Source organism: Epinephelus fuscoguttatus, linkage group LG4, assembly GCF_011397635.1.
Source record: "Epinephelus fuscoguttatus linkage group LG4, E.fuscoguttatus.final_Chr_v1".
NCBI classification, from domain to species: Eukaryota; Metazoa; Chordata; class Actinopteri; order Perciformes; family Serranidae; genus Epinephelus; species Epinephelus fuscoguttatus.
The window spans coordinates 46384966-46411719 of NC_064755.1; the positions used below are offsets into that span (position 1 = coordinate 46384966).

The 26754-nt window shown below is 42.5% G+C and overlaps 1 protein-coding gene across 1 annotated transcript in view; it reads right to left on the bottom strand.

Annotated features, from left to right (window-relative positions):
- The window catches only part of LOC125886835 (RNA-binding Raly-like protein), a 67682-nt gene that overhangs the window by 23745 nt on the left and 17183 nt on the right, over positions 1 to 26754 (bottom strand). The window contains exon 3 of the mRNA XM_049573167.1: positions 7840 to 7890. Within this exon, the coding sequence (XP_049429124.1) occupies positions 7840 to 7890 (51 nt within the window). The remainder of the gene's footprint in view (positions 1 to 7839; positions 7891 to 26754) is intronic.

Sequence of the window (26754 nt, forward strand, 5' to 3'; positions counted from 1 at the left end):
TGGAGCGTCAGATGGATCGGCAGTTTGGTGCAGCTTCCGCAGTGATACGGGCGCTGTGCCGGACCATCGTGGTTCAGAGGGAGCTGAACCGGAAGGCAAAGATTTCGATTTACTGGTCCATCTCTGTCCCAACCCTCACCTATGGTCATGAGCTCTGGGTAGTGACCGAAAGAATGAGGCCAAAATGAGTTTCCTCTGTAGGGTGTCTGGGCTCAGCCTTAGAGATAGGGGGAGGAGTCAGACATCTGGAGGGAGCTCGGAGTAGAGCCGCTGCTCCTTCATGTTGAGGTGGTTCAACATCTGATCAGGATCCTCCTGGTCCAGCTGGTAGGAGGCCCCGGGGCAGACCCAGAACACACTGGAGGGATTATAGATCTCATCTGGCCTGGGAACACCTCTGGGTCCTCCAGGAGGAGCTGGAGAGTGTTGCTGAGTAGAATGACGTCTGGGGTGCTTTGCTCAGCCTGCTGCCCCTGAGACCCGGCCCCAGATAAGCAGATGAAAATGGATGGATGGGCTGTATCTTCAGTAGCTAGCTAGCTAGCTAACGCTACACTTTTCGAGGTTTTATTTTGGTTTTGGAAACGTACATCTTTTTCCAACCTCTCCAGGTAACGAGTATCATCAGGCACAACATTTAGCTCCAAATCCACAAAACCAGCCTGGAAATGAAGGAAATCTAAAACGACTGCATGAGAGTCAATGGAGCACAGCTGTGTTGTTGTCGGACCCTGGTCTGAGCTGGTCAAATGCTACGTTATGATTGGCCCGTCTGCGTCTGGGAGCAGGACTTAGAAAAGGGCCAGTTTGAAGGACGTTAAGGTTTGGTCAGATTTATGTTCAAAATCAACTTTGTTAGGGTTTAGGGAACAAACTCAATGAAGTGAAGGGAAGTTTGGTCGAGTTGAGGGAAACAAACAGCTGTCCTGTGTTTAAGTTTGACTTCTTGTTGATATTTATAATAACGTCACAGTACTTCCTCTTGTGCTCCTGAGTCATAATTCCTGCGGCCACTAGAGGGCTTTCACGTAAAAAAAATGTATTTGGGGCACTTTGTGAGACGGTCTCATCACACACTTTGTGGGACAGTGTCATCACACACTTTGTGGGACAGTGTCATCACACACTTTGTGGGACGGTCTCATCACACACTTTGTGGGACAGTGTCATCACACACTTTGTGGGACGGTGTCATCACACACTTTGTGGGACAGTGTCATCACACACTTTGTGGGACAGTGTCATCACACACTTTGTCCACCTTTCCATCACACAGTCACATGTTTGAAATGTGTCCTTTTTTCTCTCGTTTGAACGAACAACTGATGCTGTAATTTTTCTGGTGACTCAGACTGTCCTGCAGTAACTGAACCACAACCAGAGCTGCACTATGCAAATGAATCATGCGGGCCTCTGTGTTGAAATGAGGGCATGTGTGAGGAAATAAGTGAGGAGGAGACAGAGAGGGTGATGCAGACGAGTGAACAGAGGGAGGGAGGGAGGATGGAAACTGAGCGGAGCGTTTATCTGAGCGGCTGCCGGCTGCCAACACACTCGTTTTTCATGCTGTCAGCCTCTTTTTCTCCCTCTCTACCCTCATCTGTTGTTCCCTCCATCCTCTTCCTCCTCTCTTTCATCCCCTGCCTCTTCTTCTGCAGCTAACATACAGTTATCCTCCTCCTCCTCCACCTGTCCTTGGCGGCCTGCAGTGATCTGTGTTTTCAGCCCGTGGTGGGGCGGTCACTGCGCCGTCAGTCCGCTGCTGTTTCCACTTTTTTGCATTTTAGTTAGACATTTGTTTCTTTTAACCTTTCTGTGAAAGTCAAGAGAGTGAGTGAGGCTGCTGTTCCCCAGGATCACCTTGTTCCACTGCACACAGAGGGGACAAACTTCCTGTATGTAACGTGTGGAGCAGTTTGAAATGACACTGTGACATTTGTTAGAGTGAAATGTGATCACCTCGCCTCTGAAACGCTCCGTCTCAGGAAGTTAACATTATATTATCTTATTGTGACTCTTATCTTACTATGTACTCATACCTGTCATTTGTACAGATATGTACTTATACCTGCACCATATATTTTATATTTATACTTATACCTGCACCATATATTTTATACTCACATTTTTACCTGTACGATATATTTTACACTAATACCTGTACTATACTTCTACCAGCACTCATTAAAGGTTTACCTGCACCATATATTTTATATGTATTCTTACACCTGCACTATCTACTGTATATTACACTCATACTTTTACCTGCAGAATATATTTACATTTATACTTTTCCCTTCACTATATATTTCATACTTATCCTTTCAACTGCACTGTGTTTATTTAACACTTACACTTTTACCTGCACTATATATTTTATAATTACACTTACACCTTTACTATGTATTTTATACTTATACTTGTAATTGTACTATGCATTTCACACTTCCACTTATACGTATTTTACACTTAAACTTTAAACCACACTATGTATTTTGTATTTATACTTTTACCATCACTATACTTTTTTTACTTGCATATACACTTGCATTATGTATTTTATACACTCTGCACTCTAAGTATTAAACTCATTCCTGCAGTATATATTTACTTATATAAAAAAAACACTAAAAATGTAGTTGGCCACATTCTAGTTTTAGTTTACTTTTCATTTATTTATTTATTTATTTATTTTATGTTTATTTCATGTAATACTGCATTAAGTACTACTTCCTAACACGTATGTAATTATATACAGCTATAACTACACAGTCTCACACTGAAGAGACAATAGTTTCATCCGACGAGAAACATCAGACACATTTGAAGTATTTGTGTATTTCTAAGACAAATGTGACTCCTCAGAGGAGACACTTTATCTTCCTTCTGCTCCTTCACTCAGTCATGGGAGGTATTTCTGCTCTCCCTGCTTTTATATCACAGTATGAAGTATCTGTGAGGAAGGCTGAGCCTCTGATTGTGCTCTGGTTTATCTGCAGCCGTGCTGTGATATCGCAGGTGAGTTCAGAGCAGCTCATGGAGGAGGACTTACAGGTTTGAGAGAGAGGAGATGATTTATAACCAACTCCTGTTTCCACTGGATTGCCGCTCTCTTTCACTCTAAATGTGCCGTTGTGGCACATTTCCCTGACAAACACCGGCAGAGCGTTTGTTGTTTTTTTCTCTGTTGTCTAGAATTTGCTGAGTCCTGTGTGTGCACAAATAAGAGCCGTGTCACCTTCAGTGCTGTCACAGAGTTTTACAGGCTGCGAATAAGCAGCAGATAAAAATGTGTTTCCGGCACGGCGGATTATTTTTCCTCACTGCTGTGTTTGTGAGCAGAGCATGTTGCTACTGAGAAGAATACAATTAACTGGGACTAACATTTATAAAATGTAGTCATAATAAAAGAAATTTTGATTTATGGAATTAAACATAAAGTCTTTTGACATCAATCTGCTTTAGTCAGGCAGATCATTTCAGGAGCAGGTTTCACCGGTCTTTAAATCTTTTCTCTGTGAACTGCATCACAGCTGAACTGGAGCAGTGTCTGGAAAGTTTACATCTAAAATCTGCAGGATGTTTCGCCTTCTCAAAGGGGGATTCCACTCATTTTACACCTCAAAGTGTGTTTACAGGTGTCTGTTGTATAAAGCCTTTAGTGTCTCCAGAGGGAGCTGTGTGAAGTCTGATAAATGTCCTCCAGTGATGTCACTTAAGTCAGCATCGATTGAAGACTACAAGTCTGAAGAGTAAAAAAAGATCTGGAGGTGTTGTTACAGAGAAGGGAGCTCCTCATCTCTGCTGCCGGCCAGACGCTCAACATCAGTCACAAAACCCGATTTTCAGACTGTGTTGGAGGCTAATTTGCACTGGCAGCAGACAAGAACAAAGATAATGTAGAATAAAGACGATATCTCTGGTTCTGATGCATCAGTTATGCCACTGTGCAAGACAGAGTGCGACACATTTTTGAGGTAACACAAGAGTCACCTTTTGCTGCATTCAGGAGCCCTTTTTATACAGAGATGGAGCAACAGAGCCGCTACGAAGTCACTTCTTTGTGATGCCTTTGCATTTTTATGCAGACATGAAACACAGCGGCATCATGACGGTCCAGCGTGTGATTTTAGACAGCATGCTGACATCCCGGAATCAAAAGAGACGCGACAGGTGTGACTTGTACCACAATTGCTTCACCCTCAAATGTGACATACAACATACCATCCTCATCCTCACTGTGACCTCGTCACATGTCCACGTTTGGTCATGGACTTTCCACGTCCACATATGACGTCCAAGGTACCCTGGGTGTGTTGGTTGTTGACGTTCTGGGATGCCGTGTCAACTTCAGCCTGTTACATGCATTGTCTGCTTTCAAAATACACTTCTGTTTTGCATACAGTCTCTTTCAAAATAAAAGCACTACATCAGTACAACACCGTGTACTGACAGTTTTTCCGGCAACATCTAATGCGCGAGGTTGGGTTCAGGAAAAAAGAGCAGGGTTTATAATCTTACAGAACGTGAACACTGTTCTCTCAGGTGAAAGTCGATATTTGTTGATTCATATTTATTAATATTAATCTGAATCCGTAAAGTAACTGAAGCTGTTATATATAATATATATAGTGAAGTAGAAGTATAAAGAAGCATAAAATGGAAACACTCAGGTAAAGTACAAGTACCTTTAAAAATGTACTTGAGTAAAAGTACTCTGCTGTTGTTGTGAACACATGAATGTCTGTAGTGTAACACTGAGTCCAGTGCGATGAGCCGACAGCAGGAAACACTGCAGTGGTTCTGCTACAGGAAACACAAGGACACGTCAAGGTTCGTGTAAAGCAACACACACACACACACACACACACACACACACACACAACCCCTCTGTTTTTCACTGATCTAACCTCGCTCAACCTTTTTTTGTCTTACCTCTTACACCTTGTTTCTTCACCAGAAGTAACTAAGTACATTTACTCAAGTACACTTGAGAGTATTTTTCATCTTCTGTTACTTTATACTTCACTACATCTCAGGGGGAAACACTGTAGCCTATTTTTTACTGCACTTTGCAGATTCAGATTATTAATATACAAAATATAAACAGCACAAAAATCAGGATGTATGGGGGATACTTTGGGTACTTTAAGGATATTTTCATTTAATACTTTTGTTCTTTTACTTAAGTACAATTTTGAATTCAGAATTATGGCTTGTATAATTGTGTACACTGTGATATTGGTACTAAAAGATCCGGGTACTTCTTTCTCTCCTTGTTCCTTCACTGTGCATCCCTCTCTTTATCCATCCCTGTTTTCTTTCTCTGTTTCTGCTACCTCGCTCTCGTTATTACTTTCACTCTTTCTCTTTCTCTTTCTCGTACATACGTCTGTTCTCATCTCATCTTTTTTCTAAAAGTTTCTCTCCTCTTCCCTCCTCCAGTTCCTTCTCGTCTCTTTTATATCCCCTCAGATTCACTTCTCACTTAAATCTCTCCATCACAGCAGCCTGGATGTTAAATTAATATGAAGAAACATGAAGGAAGTTAATGGGAAAAAACTAAAGTAAATAAAACAGAGTAAAAACAGATTGAATCAGGTTGTAAACACACACACACACACACACACACACACACACACACACACACACACACACACACTTCTCATTTCCCATTTTCTGCATCAGGGATATTTTAATTGAATGTAATTTAGTTTAAAAAAAAAAAAAGCTTAGTTGCGTATTTATTTTCTGCATCAGAGCAAATTTAATTCCGTTTAAAGAGTTTAGTTGTTCACATGCTGCTCTGCACTCATTTCAACTCTTCTTCCAGTTGTGATGTTCACAGAGGCTGGGATGTAACGACACAGACTCACAGAGTAAAGTCTGTTCATAAATGTGAATGAATGAATTTGTGCCCATTCAAAGGTTGTGTAATGAATGAATTACTTTATTATGAAGATTTCTTTATTTCCGTGGCACAAAGGAGGAATAAATAACAACAAAACAAAGACACAAACAAAAAAACTGGATCTAATGTCGGACGAATTCTATCGTATCGGTATTGGCCCGAAAATGTCACAGTCAGTGCATCCCTAATATTCACAGCCACCAGTTATATCTGACATTTAGCAGTTTATATTCACATTTTTTATCCAGCAGAGAGAACGGCGCCACTAGCGACTGACTAACTAGTGGGCCGAGCAGTGTTCACTTCCTTGACAAAAACTATGATGAAAATCTTTTGTGAACGACGTGTTGTCCACGATTAAAACAAGACGATGATGAACTAAAAACAGATGTTGAATCTATGCTAACTCTTCCTTTCTCTTGTTCTTGATCTCCTTTTATCTTTCCCTTTGGCTGTCTCTCACTCCTGAAATATCTCCATCTCCGTCTCACTCTTCTTCTTCTTCTTCTGTTTCAATAAATCCCAGTGATGTGATTTTAATCTTCACAGCTCAGGTCTGTCCTCTCTCTTCTCTCTGCTTGTTGGACGTATTTTACTGTACCGACTGTATTTTGTCTTTCACCGCCGTGCAGACTAATCAGAGCTGAGGATGGGTGCAGGGCAGAGGGGAAGCCAGCAGCTGCACTCATCCTCACAAAATGCCTCTTCATCCAGCTGAAAGCCAAACACAGCGAGGTCAAACTGGGATCCAGTCGCAGCTTTCATCTTTATCTGGAACTGTAAACAGCTCTGTGAGAGAGGAGGATGTTCTCCTAACCTCAGAGTCCAACGTACTCTGCCATCAAACTGGAAATCGGCCTGCCGCTGCGAGCCAGACACAAATGGCGACCAATTTCCTCCTCTCAGCTGAAAATGTGCAGTTTGAGTCGCTCGGGGAAAAAAGAACAGTTTGAAGCTGTTGAAACACTGAAAAAGTTGAGATGACATTTGAGGTCGTCCAGCGCGGCTGTCTGAATCGTTTGGACCAAACATCAGTTCAGTTTCCAGACAGCTATGATATGAATATATTTACTCTGTCGCTTCCTGTCAGACAATCAGCACCTCATCGACATACTCTTCTCTGATTGTTAGTTTCTCCCGCTGACACTAAAACTGGCCCATGATGAAATAAAGATCAACGTGTTTCCATGTTTTTCTTATTCATGTCCCGGCTCTTTGACCGGTTTTCAACAAGGAGGCAGATTATTTAAAATCATATTACTAACAAATACAGAAATATGAATATACAGTATATTACATATTTGGGTGAACACATGGTGCCATGATACGATGATGAAGGCTGTTCTCATTCACCATTCACGCTTAAACCTACAAAAATGAATGCTCTATAATTCGTATATAACCCGTGTGTTCTGAGGCTGAGATCACATGACCTTCGCCCTGCAGGCTGCCCAGTGTCATACAGGATGTCAGGTGATGTAGTAAACACACAGACTGTGATGTCACCCACTGGTATGTGGACTCCAGATCTGAAGCCTCAAGTTTGAAATTTCGTCCGTCACCATCTTGATTTTTTGGAGCCAGAAGTGACCATATTTGGGTGAGAGCACGGAGCTGTGGAGGAGCGAGGGGTGGAGCTGACTGAGAAGTCGAGGATGCCATCAGCAGACAGCCTGTCATTAAAAGCGGCCTGCTGTTAATTATGCGTAACTTTAAGCCTTAATAAAATGTAAATGGTAAAAGATCTGAGTACGTTTTCCACCTCTGCTGATATCTGTGTTGGATGTGGTGCTGTCAGGTCACGTACAGCTGGCTGTGTGAACCGCTTATGACTTGAGAAAGCACCAGTAACCAGGAGTTCAGAGACAAAACAGGAAGTGGAACAGACAAAGAAATGGGTAAATAAGAGGTTAATAAACGTTGTGTACCTGTTGTAGTGTTCATCAGGGTATCTGTCGTACTCCATCTCGTAGTCAGATCTGAGGACAAAGAGAGAGAACAATGGAGGTTAGCCTCAGATGAACAGCTGTCCTGTTAAAATGATAGAAGATCAAATAAGTCAGTCACAGTCACATCACAACAAGGTGACCTGCTGATATATGTCTATCATAATTCATTATTTACAAGGATTTAAAGAGAAGGTCAAGACCCAAATCAGGCAACAATTAAAACAAACAGATATCGGATATTATTGAGACACATTAAAACCTTGAATCACAGACTGCAGGAAAAATGATCCGTTAGGTTAAACGTCAGCAGCTGTGTTTCCAAAAGGAGACAAAACCAACAAGAAAACTGGGCACATGTAACGCTCTGTGTGTGTGTGTGTGTGTGTGTGTGTGTGTGTGTGTGTGTATCTTTGATAGTCAGCTTGTTATAGGTTCATAGAGACAGACTTAATTGTGATAAAATATAGTATGATAAGAAAAACTCACTTTTCAAGGTTTGACTGATTTTGAAACTTTCTTCAATTTTGTGCTTCGTCGAGCTCAGAGAACATTTTTCATCAAAAGAAATGAAGCATTTCAGTTGCAGGGACAAATGAGCTAGGGACATTTAAAGTGCTTATTAATGCTCTGTACAGGGCTGGGCGGCTCGACCTGAAAATTATATCATAATATTTTTAGGCTATATCGTGATACACAATATATATCTCAATACATTTCCCCAAAGCACTTCATTAATGTTAGGACTGCGAGACAAAATCAACCATAACAATATTTCTAACCAAATACCCTCTCTGATGCAAAACATTTGTATGGATGACTATTATTTTGTTTTGTTTTTTCAGAAAATATTAACACAATAACGACTGAGTGAGTTTAGGCAAGCGCTGAAACAAATAAAAAGTCTGATAAGTTTATACATTTACATCACTTTAGTGTAATGCAGCCTTTAAAACACAATTTATGCCTCATCACAACACAACGACATCCAAAGTCTAACACGATGTAGTCTTATATATTGATAATGAGATATCGTCAAACTGCCCAGCCCGCTCTGTATATGTCCAAGAATATACCGTCTCTTTTTACATTATTAATATTATATTATTAATAGTGTTTTACTGTGCTGTTGTTCATTATCTGCAGCCTGCACTAATGAAGGAGTCACAGTTGTTAAATGCATGAACAAACACTGATATCTGCTCACAGTTTAGTGCACATGACCTGACATGACTAACCAAATTTGGATAGGTGAGGAGAAGCAACTGACCTATGGCTAAGCCCCGCCCTCAAATGTGATGAGCCAATCACAGTGCGTATAGCCATCCCCATACACTGGGACATTCTCTGTCTGGACGTCCATTGAAATGCATTACAGAAAGTCAGTTTGTTGGGTTTTATGAGCTTTTTCTGAGATTTGAAGTTTAAAAATGGTCAAACGGTGTGCATGGGGTACATGCAACTCTGACACAAGGTATCCTGAGAGGCTGGGCGACCAGGTGTATTTTTACACTTTAAACCACATCTCAAGCGAGAAAAGTGTCTCCTTTGGATAAAGTTGTGTGGTAACGTTAGACCACAACATCAACTCAACGTGAATAAGATTAACAATGATGTCTACATCTGTTCTAAGGTAAGTCAACATTGTGTTTGAGGCAACATATTGTCACTTTGCTGCAAAGAAATATAAAGTTATCTTTAACATCTCTAGCTAACGTTAGCTAAAGTTAGCCTAACGTTAGCTCCTAGCTGCGTTGTTCATCATGTCACCTTGTTTGCTGGGAGTTCATTAGCCTATTTTGTTCTAGTTTTGTACTTTGGTGATGGTACATCATTGTTAGCTGTTGTCCAAAGGGCTCTAGTTAAGCTAACGTTAACTTCTGGAGCTTAGCTTCATTAACTTATCTGTAATGGCAGAGATAACAAAGGTTGGCAAACGTTATGCTGAATGATTCAGTGTAAATACTGTAGCACCAAACTAACGGAGAGACACTCTTGGTAAAGATGGTAAAAAGGCCGTTATCCTTTTCTCATATTCTGAGCCAAAAACCTTAACTTCAGTGGCACTTTAACTTGTTGTCTTTGATGGTGACGGCAACCAGATGCGGTTCACAAGCGTACACTGTGACCTGTAAATTTTGGCTTGTAATTTAAGCTTTTCATCGACCTTCTCAACAATAAAATGATGAATATATCCCTCCAATGCGTAGTTTAGGCCCTTTTGGTTACTTCTCAATGACATCTGATCGTTATGTCTCCAAAAATCATCAGTTGCCTCCTGTGAAATGCCGTGTACTGTGACACCTGCCATAGCGCCGGCCACTGAATGTTGATAGCTTGTCCGAGTGAGTGGAGGGGGCGTGGCTTAGCCATAGGTTCAATTGTTCCCAGAACTGGTAAATGGTTTTCGAAATAACAGGAAATTTTAATGTGTATTGGAAAGCTTGTGGGTGTGTCAACTGATACTGCTTGTTTGTGGGACACTATAAAGTGTCATGATGTGTCAGTTCTTTGGTTTTCTCATGAGTAAACACTCAAATGTCCAATCATGTGTTTTGAGTCTCTGTATTCCACAACATAATTGGCAATGAGGATGGGACTGGTTGTGGAAACAACATCCAGCTTGCTGCATCTCTTCACTCTGTGTGAGGAGCACATTGTGGCCGCATAAAAAAAGGCAGGAGATCATTTGATCTTTAATTCTTAATGTGACCTTTATGTGAGTTTGGGGAGATGCAGTGAAGCAGTGTTGTCAAGAATCCTCCAATAAAGGACCTTGAAGTTGTTTGTATATTGATTAAGAGACATAAAGGATTTGCACACTTGATTCTAAACACATGCGAGTGCACTGCTTTACTAAGAGACAGGGACAGAGGCCCCCACATGAGTTGTTTGCTGCGCTAAGTAAGGTGGGTAAAAGTGAGCAAGGAAGTGTTTCTGAATCAAATGCACAAAAAAAAGCACAGAGATGAAATAAAATAGAATACAGAAGAAATACATAGAAAGGAAAAGCTGAAATAAAGTAATAGGCTGTAATATAGTTCACTACAGTACGCTAGGACATTGACACTACAACAGTAAATGACTACAGTGGAATAAAATAGAATATAATTCAAAAGTTGATCATTTGCTGTTGAAGAAAAGAGTTGAACATGCAGACGTAATAACTAAAACTAATTAAACTAGAATAGAATAAAGCATGTTCCACGATTACTTGACTAAATCATTGTTATTATGATGCAACAATTAATCAAATGAAATCCTCTGTCACACAGCAGCAGTCTGGTGGCTCTGCAGCTGAAGTGAGCAGATGGTGTTCAGACCTACTTATCACAGTGCCAAAGAGCCTGTGGGCAAGGCAGCACACAGTGGCAGAGTGTCTGCAACTCTGCTCACACACAGACACTTTTATTAGGTCAATAAACCCACAGATGGCAGCTACAGTTCACACTTTCAGGCTGATGCTAGCTGGCTACATTAGCATGTGTGATCAGCTGGAGATATAGTGGAGATGGGCTCAGGCGACACAGGTAACATCACACTGCTCCTCTCCCCGTGTTAGCGACACTTAGCTTTGCAATGAGACCTTGTAGACCATCGTGCTTTTGCTTTGAGTACAAAGACACAGCAACAGGTTCAACCAACACACTCTCACTCCCAACTTGTCAAATACCGATGTTTGGGAAGTGGCCCATCACGTCAGAATCCGATGCACCAGGTGCTCTCCTGCATCAGTTTTGGATGTTCAGGGACACTGTGTCAGTGTACACTGTTACATCTCTTTATAAAATAAACTTCAGTGATCACAGGAATATACACCCTATACACACTTTCTTGCTATCTATTCTATGGTAGTTCCCCAGATCATCAAAAATGCCACTGCCTGAGCTGTCTCATACCACAGCTAAAGTGTGCCTCAGTGTGTTGGTGTTGAACACCAGGTGGCCACGAACCAAGCGTTGGTATTAGACGAGTCGGGAAAGATACTGGATTGGTTTAGACAACAGGATATAATTGAGCAATATCACACTCGAGCTTGTGATGTTATACTCATATATCGTCATGGCTGTGATTCGGTCATAGGCACGAGGCCGCAGGCCACATGGCGAGACCAGCTCACCACAACAAACAACAGAGAGACAAAGAAATGACGACACACAGAGGGAGCGTGGCTTCATTCTGTGCTCAGCACGCCATTCTTCCATCGTGCCCTTACACAGCAAATATTGGTTTGCAGCTTTATTAATGCTTTGAATGTCACGTCACACCTTACACACCAAAGAATACTGATCAATTACTAAAGTTTCCTCTTAGGAAATGTCATTCTTATGTAAATGTACCTTTAAGGGTCAAACTTCCAAAGACAGAAGAAGAAGAAACAGCACTTCTCTCAGTTGGACAGATAATGAAAAAGAGATGGAGTCTGAACTCCAAAGCGTGGCACTATTTATCCACTGAGGAGAAGGAATCAATAACCACCTAACACACACACACACACACACACACACACACACACACACGGGGCAGCGACAGGCCTCTCTAACTGAGGACTCAGACTAATAAAGAGGAGCCAGGAGGAGATAGAGCAGGCCAGACAGATAAAGGTGGAGACAGATAGAGAAGGTGATGACTCTGATGGAGAAACAGGTGCCAGACTCATATCCTTCCACTGTTTTGTAAGCAGTCGTATCACCGCTCCTGCTGCTTCCATCATTCATCTTCATCAGTGGTGATCTGGTGTTAATCAGCGTTTAACGACGGTATCGATCCAGGGGACGACTCGGAGCCTCTGCTCAGTCGTGCGTCTCCTATTGAGCTGTGTAGGAGCAAGCATTTAAACATGACTATTGATCTGCAGGACGGCTCCCACTCCTCTGAGCCGGGATCACACTGAATGACTCTTTTATGGCTCACACTGCTGGTTTATCTGTGTAATTAGGACTGATATTACAGCAGCAGCACCACCTGAGCGGCCGCTCCTCGCTGTGATTATGGGCACATAACAGCAGACACAAGCGGCTACTGGAGTCCTCATAATCCCAGTAAAAAATGTCCTTCAGGCTGTTTTGGATTTTATTTTACAACAGTCTGGGCTCAGGTCCACTGTGCTGCGTTCAGGAAAATTAACACACCCTCTCTTTTAAATCCTTCTTCACTCCTCCTCATCACTGCTGATGGCTGCAGGAGCACTTTTCCAAATCAATTGATTTCAATTCACTGGACTAATTACACAGCGGCTCGGCAAGCAGTTAAAGGGCCTCCCGCTACAGGAAGTCGATGAAGATGTTCTGTAACTTTGATCTTGTTTGAGTGGGTTAATTTAAAGTTATTGCATTTACTCCAGGCAGTTAAAGAGTAAAGTCTGATTCACAGGAGGTTTTAGCTGGAGGGTTTCAGAGGACAGAATTTTTGGAAAATAGCTCCTGCTGTAATGAACACTATTGAATGGAACCGAGATCAATTTAATGTGTAATAAAGTGACTGTATGTGTAATGCACCAACCAAAAAAGAAGTGGATTTAATGTGCTTGTAACACAAAGCTGAGCAGCTCAGTGAATCTAGAATTCAAAATGCTGTCACAGCTTTAATGAGAAGTTTTCCTCCAGTGTCCATAATACTCAAAGCTGGGTAGGCAGTTGTATTTTGGTGTCACTGGGCAAAAATCATATAATAACCTTTGAGCATATTGTAATTCGAGCCTGGTCTCACCCCAAAGTCATCAAAATCCGGTGCTTGGGCAGTGCCGACGAAAAGGTGTCCTTCTACATCGGCATTATACGTGGCCGGTTGCCGTAATAGTTAACGGTGCCCGGCAGCGGGACAAGGACACAAGTTAAGGCGGCAAAAGTCCCAGTGGGGCGGGCTGGGGTGGGGGATGGTTCCAACAAACGCCAACTTTCATCCGACCTAACCATGTGTGTTTGTTTAAGGAAAAAAAACGTCATCTTGCGATGTTGTACCGATGTAAATTTCCTGTGAAAACCAAAGTGTATCTTGAAAGGAGACAATGCAGTCTTGACACAACGTCCCAGAGCGTCAACAACCAACACACCCAGGGTACCTTGGACATCATATGTGGACGTGGAAAGTCCATGACCAAACGTGGACATGTGACGAGGTCAGAGTGAACGTGTGTTGGTAATTCACATGAGCTTGGAGAAAATTAGACCTCTGCACCTCCTCTTATTTCTGTTTTCAGGCTTTAGAAATTCTAGCCCATGACAGGAGACAATCACAGGTCATTTCAGAGAGAGGGCATTCCTATTGGCTGTGCTACAAATGCAGTTGCACGTGCCCATCCCTTTGGATGGCAAAAGCCTGATTCAACGTTGGAGAATCCAGCAGAGAAAGTTCCAGCATTGGCAACAACTGCCTACACTGCAGAGCAACCCAACACAGGAAGGACTAGAGACAATAAAGAGACAATAAACAAAATAAAATGTGTCAGTATCAGGGAACTGATTCAGAGATGGAAAGACAGTGTTGCCAATAGTCAAGTCTTCTGCTAACCGGAGCCAAAGGCCCACAGCACACCTCAAGTTCCCATTTATGTAGCACAGTGTTGGGCAGTAAAACATTACTGTAATAATATTACTTTTTTTACAATAACGAGCAGTGTAACTAATTACTAATAAAATTTCAGTAATAATCTCACAATTACTCAAGAAACCAAACAACTCATTACAAATTTACTTTTGTTATCACATCACTACTGACTCGATAAACAACATCACATCAGCAGACTAATTTTAGTAATCGTTTTAGTAAGCGGCTGGAAATATTTACATTTATATTTAATATTTAGTTACTTTGATTTTGTTGGGGGGAAAGATGACAAGAACACTGCTGCTGCAGGAAAAACAAGTCCTCAAACCTCTGGTCAGAAACACGACTACGACCAACAGCACAGCAACCTGAAGCTCCAGGAAATACACCCCACCAGAGGTGAACCCTCCTCGGCCGTGGAGGTCGGCTGTAGCTCTACACTGGCTAAACCACCAAAACTGGACAGCTGCAGCTACAAAGAAGTCATAAAGCTTGTGGTTGGATATGTGGCGGATGAAATGTTGCTCCATGAGTGACTCTCGGCCTTTCAGGCAGATCTCACAGGCAACAGAAACTAACACTTTTATTGGGTGTAAAAGAAAAGTAAGATAAAAAGTAGTGTAATGGATTACTGTTGGCAGAGAGTAATAAGTAAAATAATAATTACTTTTAATGAGTAATGAGTAATATATAACATTTTTAGAGTGACAAGGCCAACACTGATGTAGCTAATGTTAGCTAGATTCACAGTGTGTCCTCCGCCTCTCTCCCTGTCGCTACAGACCACCTCACAGGGAGGAGAGTGGGCAGCAGCTCAGCAGCAACATCAGTAAACTTTCTGTTGCTGCTGTTACAGAAGTATGATCCGCTGCTGCCACCAGCCACCAGCCTGCTGTGACACCCGGCGCCGGGGAGGGTTGTGCTGGCTGAATTCCAGCAAGTAAAGCCACCAACTAAAGGTCTGTCTCCTGAGCAGCTGTCCGCTCTTCACCCAGTGAAACAGTCCACAGCGGCTGAGAGCGAGGCGGAGGGACTGTCGGGTGGCTAGCAGATCATTTATTGTCTCATTTGTGGCCTGATGAACAGGGAGAGCGGGACAGGGAGGGACTGAGTGAATGAGCTGCAAGCAAATCTACAATAAAATAAGATCACATAAATCAATGTAGGGAAACTGAGTTACTGTAAGAAGTGTGTGTGTATGCCCGTGGTCGTGGGTGTATGTTCAAATTCTGCCTTTTTTTTTTTCCTTTTTCCTTTTTCAGATTTCTGCCTTCCCCAGCTCTTAGTTTATATACAACATAATGTCTGCCTGAATTACATTCCCTATTTTTTCTTGAGAAAATTTTGTTAATTTACCTGGCAATTCACAAAAATGTTGATGGTGTTGTGATGTTGCATCGTAAATCTGGCAGCCAGTCCTGCTGAATGTTAGTGGACCTTCTGACTGGGTCATGTTTTGCTTCTTGTCTATGGAGACTGAAGGGTGTGTACCGTGTATCACACTATTTTATATGTTGTTATGTTTTACACTTTCAAAATCCAATAAAAATATTTTAATGGAACAACCATTTAGAGGCAGAACCTTTGAGGAAGGAGTTCATGATAAAAACATGTGTCCTTGCAAAAATACATGTAAGAATTAAATTCTGATTCATGCAGATGAATCAGGCGGTCAGTGTGGGTGTGTGTTTGGTGAAGTAATTTGTCACGGCCTGTTTACTCTGCAGATTAAGGATTGTGACAGATTCACACGACCTCTGCAGTTATTACAAATCACAGGAGGATCTGAGGTTAATACCGCACAAAGAAGGTTTAACTCTGCGAAAAACATCACAGCTGGACGGCGTCCTGATTCAATTACTAAAATTCATCCAATCAGGCTGCAGCATTAAAAACAGAAAGCCTCTGTGCAGCAGGTTTACCTCTTTCCCTCCCTGGTTTTAAGAGTATTTTGGTGATTTAATAGAGGTTAGTCTGTCTGTCTGTCTGTCTGTGTCCACCTGTCAGCAGGATTTCTCACAAACGTAACGACGGCTTTCACAGATGAGCCTCAGGTCAAAAGGAGCTAATTAGATTTCTGAGATCCAGATTTCAGTAACTGTCCTGAGGGGATGTTCGCAGGGTCAAGAGCTGCATTTACATTAAATCAGAAGTGACAGGTATTAGGCATCTGGGAGCGACAGCTTGCACAGGTGAATTATAAAACAGTAATTTGCATCTCCAGACACATAATCACCTGCTCTGAAACACAAAGAGTTGTTTTATGTTCCGCCACAGTGTTACAAACACATGATCAGACACATTCTCTGAGCCAGAGGGCACTGAAGTCATAAATGTGTGACACGTCCAAAACAGAAACACACTAACAATCTTATGATCTCAGGTATTTATATTTTTTATTTCTTCAACACGGTGCGTCCCCTGGATTTGAAAGCATCATCAACATGAGCGAATGCAGCATCTGCAGTCACAGAGGATGTTGTGATGTATAACAAAAAATCTGTAATATTATTCTACATACTCTGTGAAATTGTGCCCATTTTCAGAACATAAAAATATAACGTTGTCATTGACCTGCTCTCCTCCCGAGTTTCATTACACACATTCACGGACAGCATCTCAATCAACGCTTGTCACATTGTCACTTGTCAGTGTGCCTTATTTAAAATACATTTCTATTTTCACTGGGCATGCACAGTCTCTACTCAGCACATGCATACAGTCTTTTTCAAAATAAACTTACTGCCTTACACATGCTTTGTTTTTGTGTTTATTTCCTTAAGTTTAGACAAAAAAAGACACAACATTATAACATTATAGTTTGGCTTAATATAAGTTCAGCTCTCGTTACTCAATGCCAAGTCATGTGACATATGTTACTAGTGCAGCATGGTACACATACTAGCACACTAGGGCGTTAATATAGTAACTACTGACTTTTGATTTCACATGGGAAATGAAAATCAGGCTCCCAGGTCAGAGTCCGGTGTCCGACCCATCAACCTTCCCTCCTGCCCACCCAGTATGGACTTCCTCGCTCTTTATAGTTGCCGGGAGCATGGAAATAGCCGCTGCCCTGTGTGTTCTTGTCCCGCCGCTTTCCCCCCTGGCGCCACCAAGCGCCGTTAAAACTACAATGGTGACCGGCCGTGCATCATGCCGATGTTAAAGGACGGCTTTTTTTGTCAGTGTCCGACGCATCAAGTCAATGCCTAGTGCCAGATTTTGATGACTTCAGAGTGAGACCAGGCTGAACCGATACACAAAGACACACAGGCAAGAAAATAAATAAAAAATATGCAACCTCCACGCTGTCAGCTACGGCCACACATAGATTCTAATTCTGTGGGAAACACAGTTGTTGGATATCACGCAAACCGTCGTACGAGGACACACTGAAGTGGTGACTACAGCTGTCGGATAATTGCAGTATGGACAGATATATAGTCGACGTATAAAGTAATATATACTGAAAAATGTAAAGTACATTAACTAACAATTGTACCTAAGTAGAGTACATGTACTCATATCTGCTGCTGTTAAAAATCCAGAGTACTTTACAGTGAAGTTGCGTCAGTGTTGTGCTCATAATCACAGTGAAGAAGCCCCTTCGGGTGTCAATAAGGCTTTTAATTTGCTCTGCGCTGCACTGCTGCAGAACCTAATGGTGTTATTAGAGAACTCAGTGGCTGTTCTCCTGATGGGAATAATTACACAGCAGCAAAGAACGTCAATAAACACCGTGGACAAACACACTTAGAGAGAGCGTCAGTGAAGAGGGAGAAATCAATGATGTGTTCAAATATCCTCTCTTTATTCTGCAGCGAGCGATATGAGAAGTCTGCTTTGAGTTTTCTTTTAAAGCAGGAGAGTCGACTCAGCGGCCGGCAGCTGATGGAAGAAGAAGCATAACAAGGTGTGAGACAGGAAGTGGAGGTGAGCAGAGTGTTTACCAAGTGAGGCTGAAGTCGAACGCAGCACAACGAGAGGAGACACGGTGAGGAAATGATGAGGAATTTGCATTTATATAGCTGCTACTTAACGCTCACCCCCTCCAACACTAATGACAGCATTCAGCATCAATAACCCCCTCACACACACCAAACAGCAAAGTGTGTGTTTGTTCATACATATTCATGTCTTCCTGGGAGAGTGTCTGGCAGCAGGTAAGACACGCACACACACACACACACACACACACACACACACACTCCACCGCCACTATCCATTTATTCTGATTTACCGCTCGCCCTCACCGGCCTGCTGCAGTGTCATAAATCAGCAGCGGCGTGCTGTAGTGTGGCGTGGTGAGACGGTGGTTAATGGGCCGTTCAGCCGTGTTCCTGCCACCTCAGCTCGCCTGGCTCAGACCAGAGGGCGGCTCGGCGGTGACCTCGGGCTGCTGTGAGGTCCACGAAGACTCTGGGTGTCTGGAAATTGGAACTTACGCTACATTACTGCGATGATCAGTTTGTAAATATTGTTCATGTCAACATCCGAGTTGTAGTTAGAACAAGGGCACTGATATATCTGAGCGGAAACAGGGTTCCCTGAATCAGTTGCCCCTCAGGTCAAGAACTTCCAAAGGTAAAAGGAAGGACTGGAGCACACTGATTGATTTACAGCAAACAGATGAACGTTTCAACACCAACACGTCTTCATCAAGGTCAAAGAGGGCAAAGACAAAATGGCAAACACATACTGTATATAGTAGTACCCTAGGCTCTGCTTGTAAGACATGTTTCCAGACAGTTTATTCTGCCTACAAAGAGAAAACAATGGTCGAGTTCCGTTTGCTACAGGCGAGGCGTTCAACTGCGCTCTGCTTGAAGAATGTGTGTTGCCTCTTTCTTGGCCATTGGTCGAGGAAGCTCCAGGAAATACACCCCACCAAAGGTGAGCCCGCCACAGCTGTGGAGGCTGGCTGTAGCTCTGCACTGGCTAAACAACCAAAACTGGATTTTACTGGTGGACAGCTGCAGCTACAGAGAAGTGATGGAGCTTGTGGTTGGATATGTGGTGGATGAAATGTTGCTCCATGAGTGACTCTCCATCTTCCGGGCAGAACCTCAGGAAAATACCGCTCACAGGCAACAGAAGACCCTCAGGTAAGAAAAAGCTATCCAGCCTTAGCTACTCTTAATGCTGATCACCCTGACATTCACACACAGAGGCACACGTGAATTTTGGGGAGATACGCAATGATCAGTTTTATGAGGTGTAACAGAAAAGTAATATAAGGAGTAGTGTAACAAATTACTGTTGGCAGGGAGTAATTACTTTTGAAAAGAGTAACGAGTAATGAGTAATATATTACATTTTAGAGTAAGAAGCCCAACACTGCTTATGCATTAAAGGGATCTTAATTCATCACATTGGATGACTGTATTTCAGATCAGGCCCGTAGAATAAAAACATACAAGAGATTTAAATGCATATTTTGCAGAGCAGGAAGTTAAATATGAGAAACACTTCCTGCAGCTCCAAAGAAGAACAAAACAACAACATTGCAGTTCATCTGCTGGTCAACTTGTATCTGCACCATTATCTTAATTATATTTAAAGTCCATGTTTTTCTCTGCGTGTAAACACGTTCGGTCATTTCAGATTTGATGAGGTGAAACAGCCGCCGCCATCGCAGCTCCATCAAAGGTGACATTTAAATTTAAACAAGGAGGCTGTTTAGCTTTATCTCAGTGTATCTCAGTGTGTGTGTGTGTGTGTGTGTGTGTGTGTGTGGGCTAAATGGTTTTTTTGTTTTCTTGGGGGCTTTTTTGTGCAGCCTCTTTATCGAGCTGTTATTTTTTCTCCTCAAAGGAAACGCTGATTCATCTCTTTCCACTAAACACTCATCTCAGCAGGGCGATCGAGGGACAAGAAGACATAATTACAGTGTTCTGCTCAGCGCGCTCTCCGTCTCTCTCCGTCTCTGTCTCCCTTGATTGTCCTGCGTCTGCCTCCTCACTCGGTTGATGGGAAGTCAATCAGGAGGTGGTGAAAACACAGTCCATGGAGTCGGGGAGTCCACCTCTAACAAAACCACAAATCAATGTGAAAACTGTACACACTGAATCCTGCTGGGAGCCTGGGAAGCTTCCCTGTCAGTTAATTAAACTCTGATTCACATGGATTCAGTGGGAAGCAACCTGCAGGCGTCCCTGCATGCTGTGTGTCTCTGAGACTTCAGAAAGAAAATAAGACACAAAAATATCTTGACTGAAATATGAGACAAACGACTGGTTGAGCTGCAGTTGTTGAGGAAGTGTTAAAAGACAAATCAGTGCAGGTGATCGAAAATACAAAACAACAATGATCATCCAACTCCAACGAGGGTTTCGTCCTGGAAACGTGGCCAATTTGAAACAACCATTTCAGACAACGTGAACGTGCTTGTATGTTTTGTATCAACCAGTAGATCATGAAAAATCCAGTAACAAGGCGCAAAAAAAATATTTTCTTCCAGATCACACACAGCGTGTTGTGTTTACATGGCAACTCGCGCGAGACTAGCTGATGGCTAGTGGTGGTGCTAGTTCTCCAGTCTCGCGTGAGTTGCCATGTAAACACAGCACTGCTGGAAGGATTTAGCTCTGGAGATTGGTGGTGTACCTGTGAATGCTGTGCCCCAGTGCCCACAGAAGAGGAATGCCTCTGTTGCAAGGAATGGGACCGGTTGCAGCCTTATTTTCAAGGTCTGGATGTGACCGAGGACGAGACACCTCCACCTGGAGTAGTATCCAGCTGGGCTTTATCTAGAGCTCGCCAGATATATTTCGGCCGCGCTTTGGAAAGCAGAGCTAGATGGTAAACAAACATGGCAGCACACCAGTAAGGTAAGACAACACGTTTACATGTCGTTTTCTATATGTTCTCTGACATTTATCCTAACGATATGAGGCGGTCTTTGTGGAAAAAAAGCTTGTTTAGTGGACTAACTTTGCACTTGAAGGTTGCCCGTTCACTTACGTTTTAACAGGTCTGACGCTACTATGCGCCCCGGCTGTATCTAGGCTAACGGCTAACATGCTAACTATTATTTTTATGTCACTAGTGACTTGAAACAAATTTAGGACGATAGGAGACAGGTTGAAATAAACTGAAATTTCCCTTTAAGGACAGTGAGGGAGAGAGAGGGCGGCCGGGCTTTGTTGAGCAAGAGTCTGAATCTTTCTTATTTTGTATTGCTTGTGTGTAATATGGCCCGTGCGCTCTCTCTAACATGACACAACATGAGGCCCAATATTTCACAGTTCTGTTTGTTTTAAGAGACTTTCAATCAGAACACAGGAAGAAGAACTTGTTCATTCATTTACAACGTCATCTGTCAAAAGAGTTCATTAAAGATCAATCCCTACGATCAGAAGAGGCGATGGGCCTATTGGACCATTTAATTGACAACATGCTTTTTTTCCATTTCAACAGACTGAGCTTGGCTTATTTTACAGAGAAGATGCATTATAATATGCAAGATAACAAATAGTTAGGAGTTATAGGAGTTACTGCCTGATCAAACATTAAACACTGTCGTCCTGCAGCTCCTGCTGGCTGCACATTGGCTGCAGCAGTTCCTACATGAATTATGGGTGTTGTAGTTTTTAAATTGTGTACAGCAGTGGCGAGGAAGTAGATGAAGAGAGCAGTTGCAGCCATGAGGACAGGGAAAGCGCAGGCAGCCACGAGAAGGAGTGATTTGCACTTTACAGTCCAGCCTCTTGTTCTAACTGTTCAAAACTGTTCTACAAAGTGATTCAGCAGTAACGAATGTACCAGGCCTCTTTTATTTTGTTAGCTTTTATTTTTTTATCAAGTTTAAAGGACAAGTGCGTTTACATTGATCACTTCCATAAAATAAAACAAGAAATTGGAAAAGATTGAAAAAAATGTTAAAATGAAATTAGGGACTGATCACAGATGTGTTGTCTCTGTGTGTTTTTACATCTGTTGTTGCTTTAATTTGCAGCTATGCTTTTAATGAAGCTGACACGTCATGACAGTCATGCAAATCTTTCTTCTATGCTGTTTGGCATCTTGCAGACAGGCTGCTAGCCCAGCACTTGCTAAAGTGTTCTCACCTGTTTTCTCTGAGAACTTAATGTGTGCTCACCTTTTTCTGGATCCAGACATTTAAAAATACAACTAATAATAATATAATAATTAAACAGCACCTCTCGTACAAGAAATGTAGCACAAAGACAAGCTGATCAAGAAGGCCAGCTCTGTCCCGGGATGCTCTCTGGACTCTGTGCAGGTGGTGGGAGAAAGGAGGAGGACTAATGACTCCCATCCCCTGCAGGAGGAGATAAAAGCTCTGGAGAGCTCCTTCAGCGATAGACTGATTCACCCAAAGTGTGTGAAGGAACGCTATCGCAGGTCCTTCCTGCCTGCTGCTGTCAGGCTACATAACCAGCACTGCTCACAGTAGACTGCACCATGGACACTTTATAGACACTATGGACACTTTAGGGACACCATGGACACTTTAGGGACACCATGGACACTTTAGGGACACTATGGACACTTTTTGCACATACAATCACTTGCACTAGATGTGCTCTCTTTAACCCACTGATTATTATTATTAATAATATTATTTATCATTGTTTCTTGTATTTTTGTACCTTATTTTGCATGCCTAGTTTTTTAAGTTTTAAGTTTTTAAGTTTAAATTTTGAAATTTTTAATCTGACTCTCTCCTTGACTGCTGGGATTTCTCAATTGTGGGAACAATAAAGGTGTATCTTATCTTATCTTATCTTATCTTATCTTATCTTAAAGTGCTTCACATAAAAAAAGACACAACGGACAATAAACAGACAGACAAGGCACTTCAATATGAAAGGACATTTAAAAAGAGTTTAAAACATGGATTCACTGATTCTACAATTTTTATTTAAAAGTGGTGATTTGAGATCCTATGAATCAAAGTCACATATATCTTCTTTGTCACCTTTAGGCCCTCTGACATCATCAACAATCAGAGCCTGTAATTCCAAACAGACACAGACTCATTAACTAACATCAGGAGGTTTCTACCAGGAGCCAAAGTGTCTGCAGAGCTCTGTCTCTCCCTGAAACAAATGTACACGGTGATCAACACTGGCGGAAACACTGAATGAAGCAGTTTCACGTTAAAAAACCCAACAACTACAGTCCAGAGCCAGTGTCTGGCTTGTTCATACTGTAAACAACAATTCTTATTTTCAGGTGATTACACTGTAAAGAGAACATACTTAGAATATTATATTTCTGCCACTATATCCCCCTAAATCCAACACACTGGACCTTGTATGTATGTTGGATAAGCAGCACACACAAGAGCAAATTGTATCTGCTAGCTACCAGATCAGCCCGTGATACTGACCCTCGCCCCCAGAGGCTTTCTGGTCATCAGGCGATAGCCGATGGGTACCAAGATTAGCATTTCCATTACCAGTTGAAACATTCCACCACCCCCTTTATCACCAGCCGTTTGTTTCAGTTCAATTAGGCGAACATAAATGCAGACATAACCCATAATACCTCAAGGATGAGGTCATCATTCTTTGTCCATCACTGTCTCACAAGTGAGTTTCTCAGCAGCAAGGCAACTGTCTCGAACTCAGGTTTTCTTCCTCCTCTAGTTTAGCATCTGTCTCTGATAGGCTCATATTAGACAACACCCGTCTGCTTGTCCAATCAACTGGATGAATGACACCATGTGACCTGTTACAGCATCATAACACAGTATAAAAACTAGCAGAATGCTAACAACAGTTGTCACAGTTGTGGTGACGGCAGCCCTACTCAGCAGTCGCAGTTCAACCCTCACACCAGACACCAAGATCCTCAGAGGTCACTTTACATTTAGTGACAGATGCCAAAACTTGAGCACAGCATCAGTTAAGGGAGGACACCCGTAAACACACTGAATGAAGCTCCTCACAAGCACCGCACAACCAATGTGTTTGTGTGTCTGTGTGAAACCTAACACAGCCATCGATCACACTGGAGTGAGTCAGTGAGGCCCCGGAGAGGAGTGTGTGTGTGTGTGTGTGTGTGTGTGTGTGTGTGTGTGTGTGTGTGTGCGCTGTCAGCAGGACAACAGCTCAGACTGACGACATCATGTCATGTTAAACTAACAGCTGCTGGACTCTGTGACAGAGATCATCAAACATGATGACAAACAACTTCCCTTCACACTGACTCAAACCAAACACACACACACACACACACACACACACACACTACAGAGTCCCAGCTACACATAATGTTTCTAGGCTTTGTTTTTATTCAAGTATTTCCGTTTCATTTCAGCATATCTTTTTATTGTATCTGTTTCAGTGAGTTCCAGATCACTTTATATTTCACAGTCTCCTCTGCTGTGGCCTCTCACACTTAAAGTGAAAAGCTGAAAACAACATATCGTGTTTTCATTCAATTCTCAAGCAAATGTTAAAGCTCCAGTGTGCAGGACTTAAAGGATAACTTCGGTATTTTTCAACCTGGGCTCTATTTCCCCATGTGTATGTGTGCGTATGATTCATGGGTACCACTCGTTCTAAAACTGGTTCAGTATTGAGGCACGAAACGAGCTAAAATGGTAACGGGGCAAATGTGTCCCGTATAAAAGTGCTTTTTTTCACCACTGACTGGTTCAGATCACCAGTGCTATCTCTGTAGATAGCATATTGTAGCGGCCCTGGGGCAGTGGTGAGTGTGAATGAGTGGAGTCAGCTGTCAGTCAGTGTTGGAGCAGAGAGGGGGAGGGCGGCCCCGCTCGGTACTGTAAATGAGTATGTGTGTGTGAAGTGTGTGTTACGCCAGAAGAGTCAGAGTTTGGGACGGAGTCTTTTACGTGCTACCCCCTGGAGTGTTACCGGAGTTTTTGGAGTGCTCAAATAAACGGGCCTTTTTCCCAAACGCAAGAACAGGATGTCGCACAACACCCCGTACAGCTTTCACAGGCTGCCTTTGTCGGACGGCGAGATGCTGAAGTTGTGGCTAGTTGTGCTACAAATGGATGCTAACACCCCTGTCCAGACACTGCGCCTTGCAGACCATCGGGTCTGCAGTGCTCACTTCTCCCAAGATGACTACTGCCAGCCGAAGAAGAGAAGACATCCAATCCCGAAACACCTCTTCCTCAAGAAAACGGCTGTCCCACAAGTAGAGAGAGCTACAGACACAGTGGAGCAAAGCTCGTGACGTCACAGCCCAGAGGTAAGGGAAAGGCTAGTATGCTATTTACAGAGATAGCACTGGCGATCTGAACCGGTCAGTGGCGAAAAAAAGCACTTTTATACGGCACGCATTTGCCCCCATTACTGTTTTAGCTCGTTTCGTGCCTCAATACTGAACCAATTTTAGGACGAGTGGTACCCATGAATCATACACACACATACACATGGGGAAATAGAGCCCAGGTTGAAAAATACTGAAGTTGTCCTTTATGAAGGTATATTGGCAGAAATAGAGTATAAAATAATAAGTGTGTTTTCTTTTGTGTATAATCATCAAAAATAAGAACTGTTGTATTTTGTATGTTTCTCAAGTTGAACATATAAATCAAACACTGGCTCTAGAAAGGTACAGTAGCGTTTTCGCCTCAGCAACCAGCCAAAAACCCTGATTTTGAATTCAGTGTCTTTACTAGTTTATATCACAGGATTTGTTAGTTATGGAGAGGAAGAAACCTCTGCAGATAATTCAGCTCCCATTAAAAACCTCCTGCACGATGAACAATGGAGGAATTCCGACCAGGAGAAGTTTCAGCTGGCTGCAATCTGCAATCCTCTTCATTAGATGCCACTAGATCTTTGCTGTCAGCCCTAGAGTGGTCTCCTCTGGTCTGAATCAGGGACTCATGTTGTTCCAAAGTTGTATAATTGCCTAGAGTTGGTTGGTGTTCTCACGGCAGCATTTACAAGAGGACCAGATCAAATGCCTTGTGTGAGAAAGCTGCTCTTGATTGGTCAGAATTTCCATGTGGGAAAAATCCAGGAAGTAAAGCAAACGTTGAAGAAGAGTACACTTGCAAGATAAATGTGACACTTTCTAATGTCACAAACATTTGTTTCTTTCTTTGTCCCAGCCTGTATAATTCCCCCAGATTTTTCATCTTCTAAAGTGCAGTGTGCTTTCTTCTGCAGCGACACCTCATCTCATCTGATTAAAGACAATCTAATCAATTAACAAACATCAAGCAGCCGGGCGGAAGCTCCGAGCCATCACAGTGATGCCAGAGGGCAGACAGACTGGAGGGAACGATGTTTTTCTCAGAGCTGCTTCACTTCACAACACCGCTGCAGTTATAAAGTGTCACACACACCCACACGAGCGCCACTTCCTTCGCCTCAGACCAGAGCTCAGAGT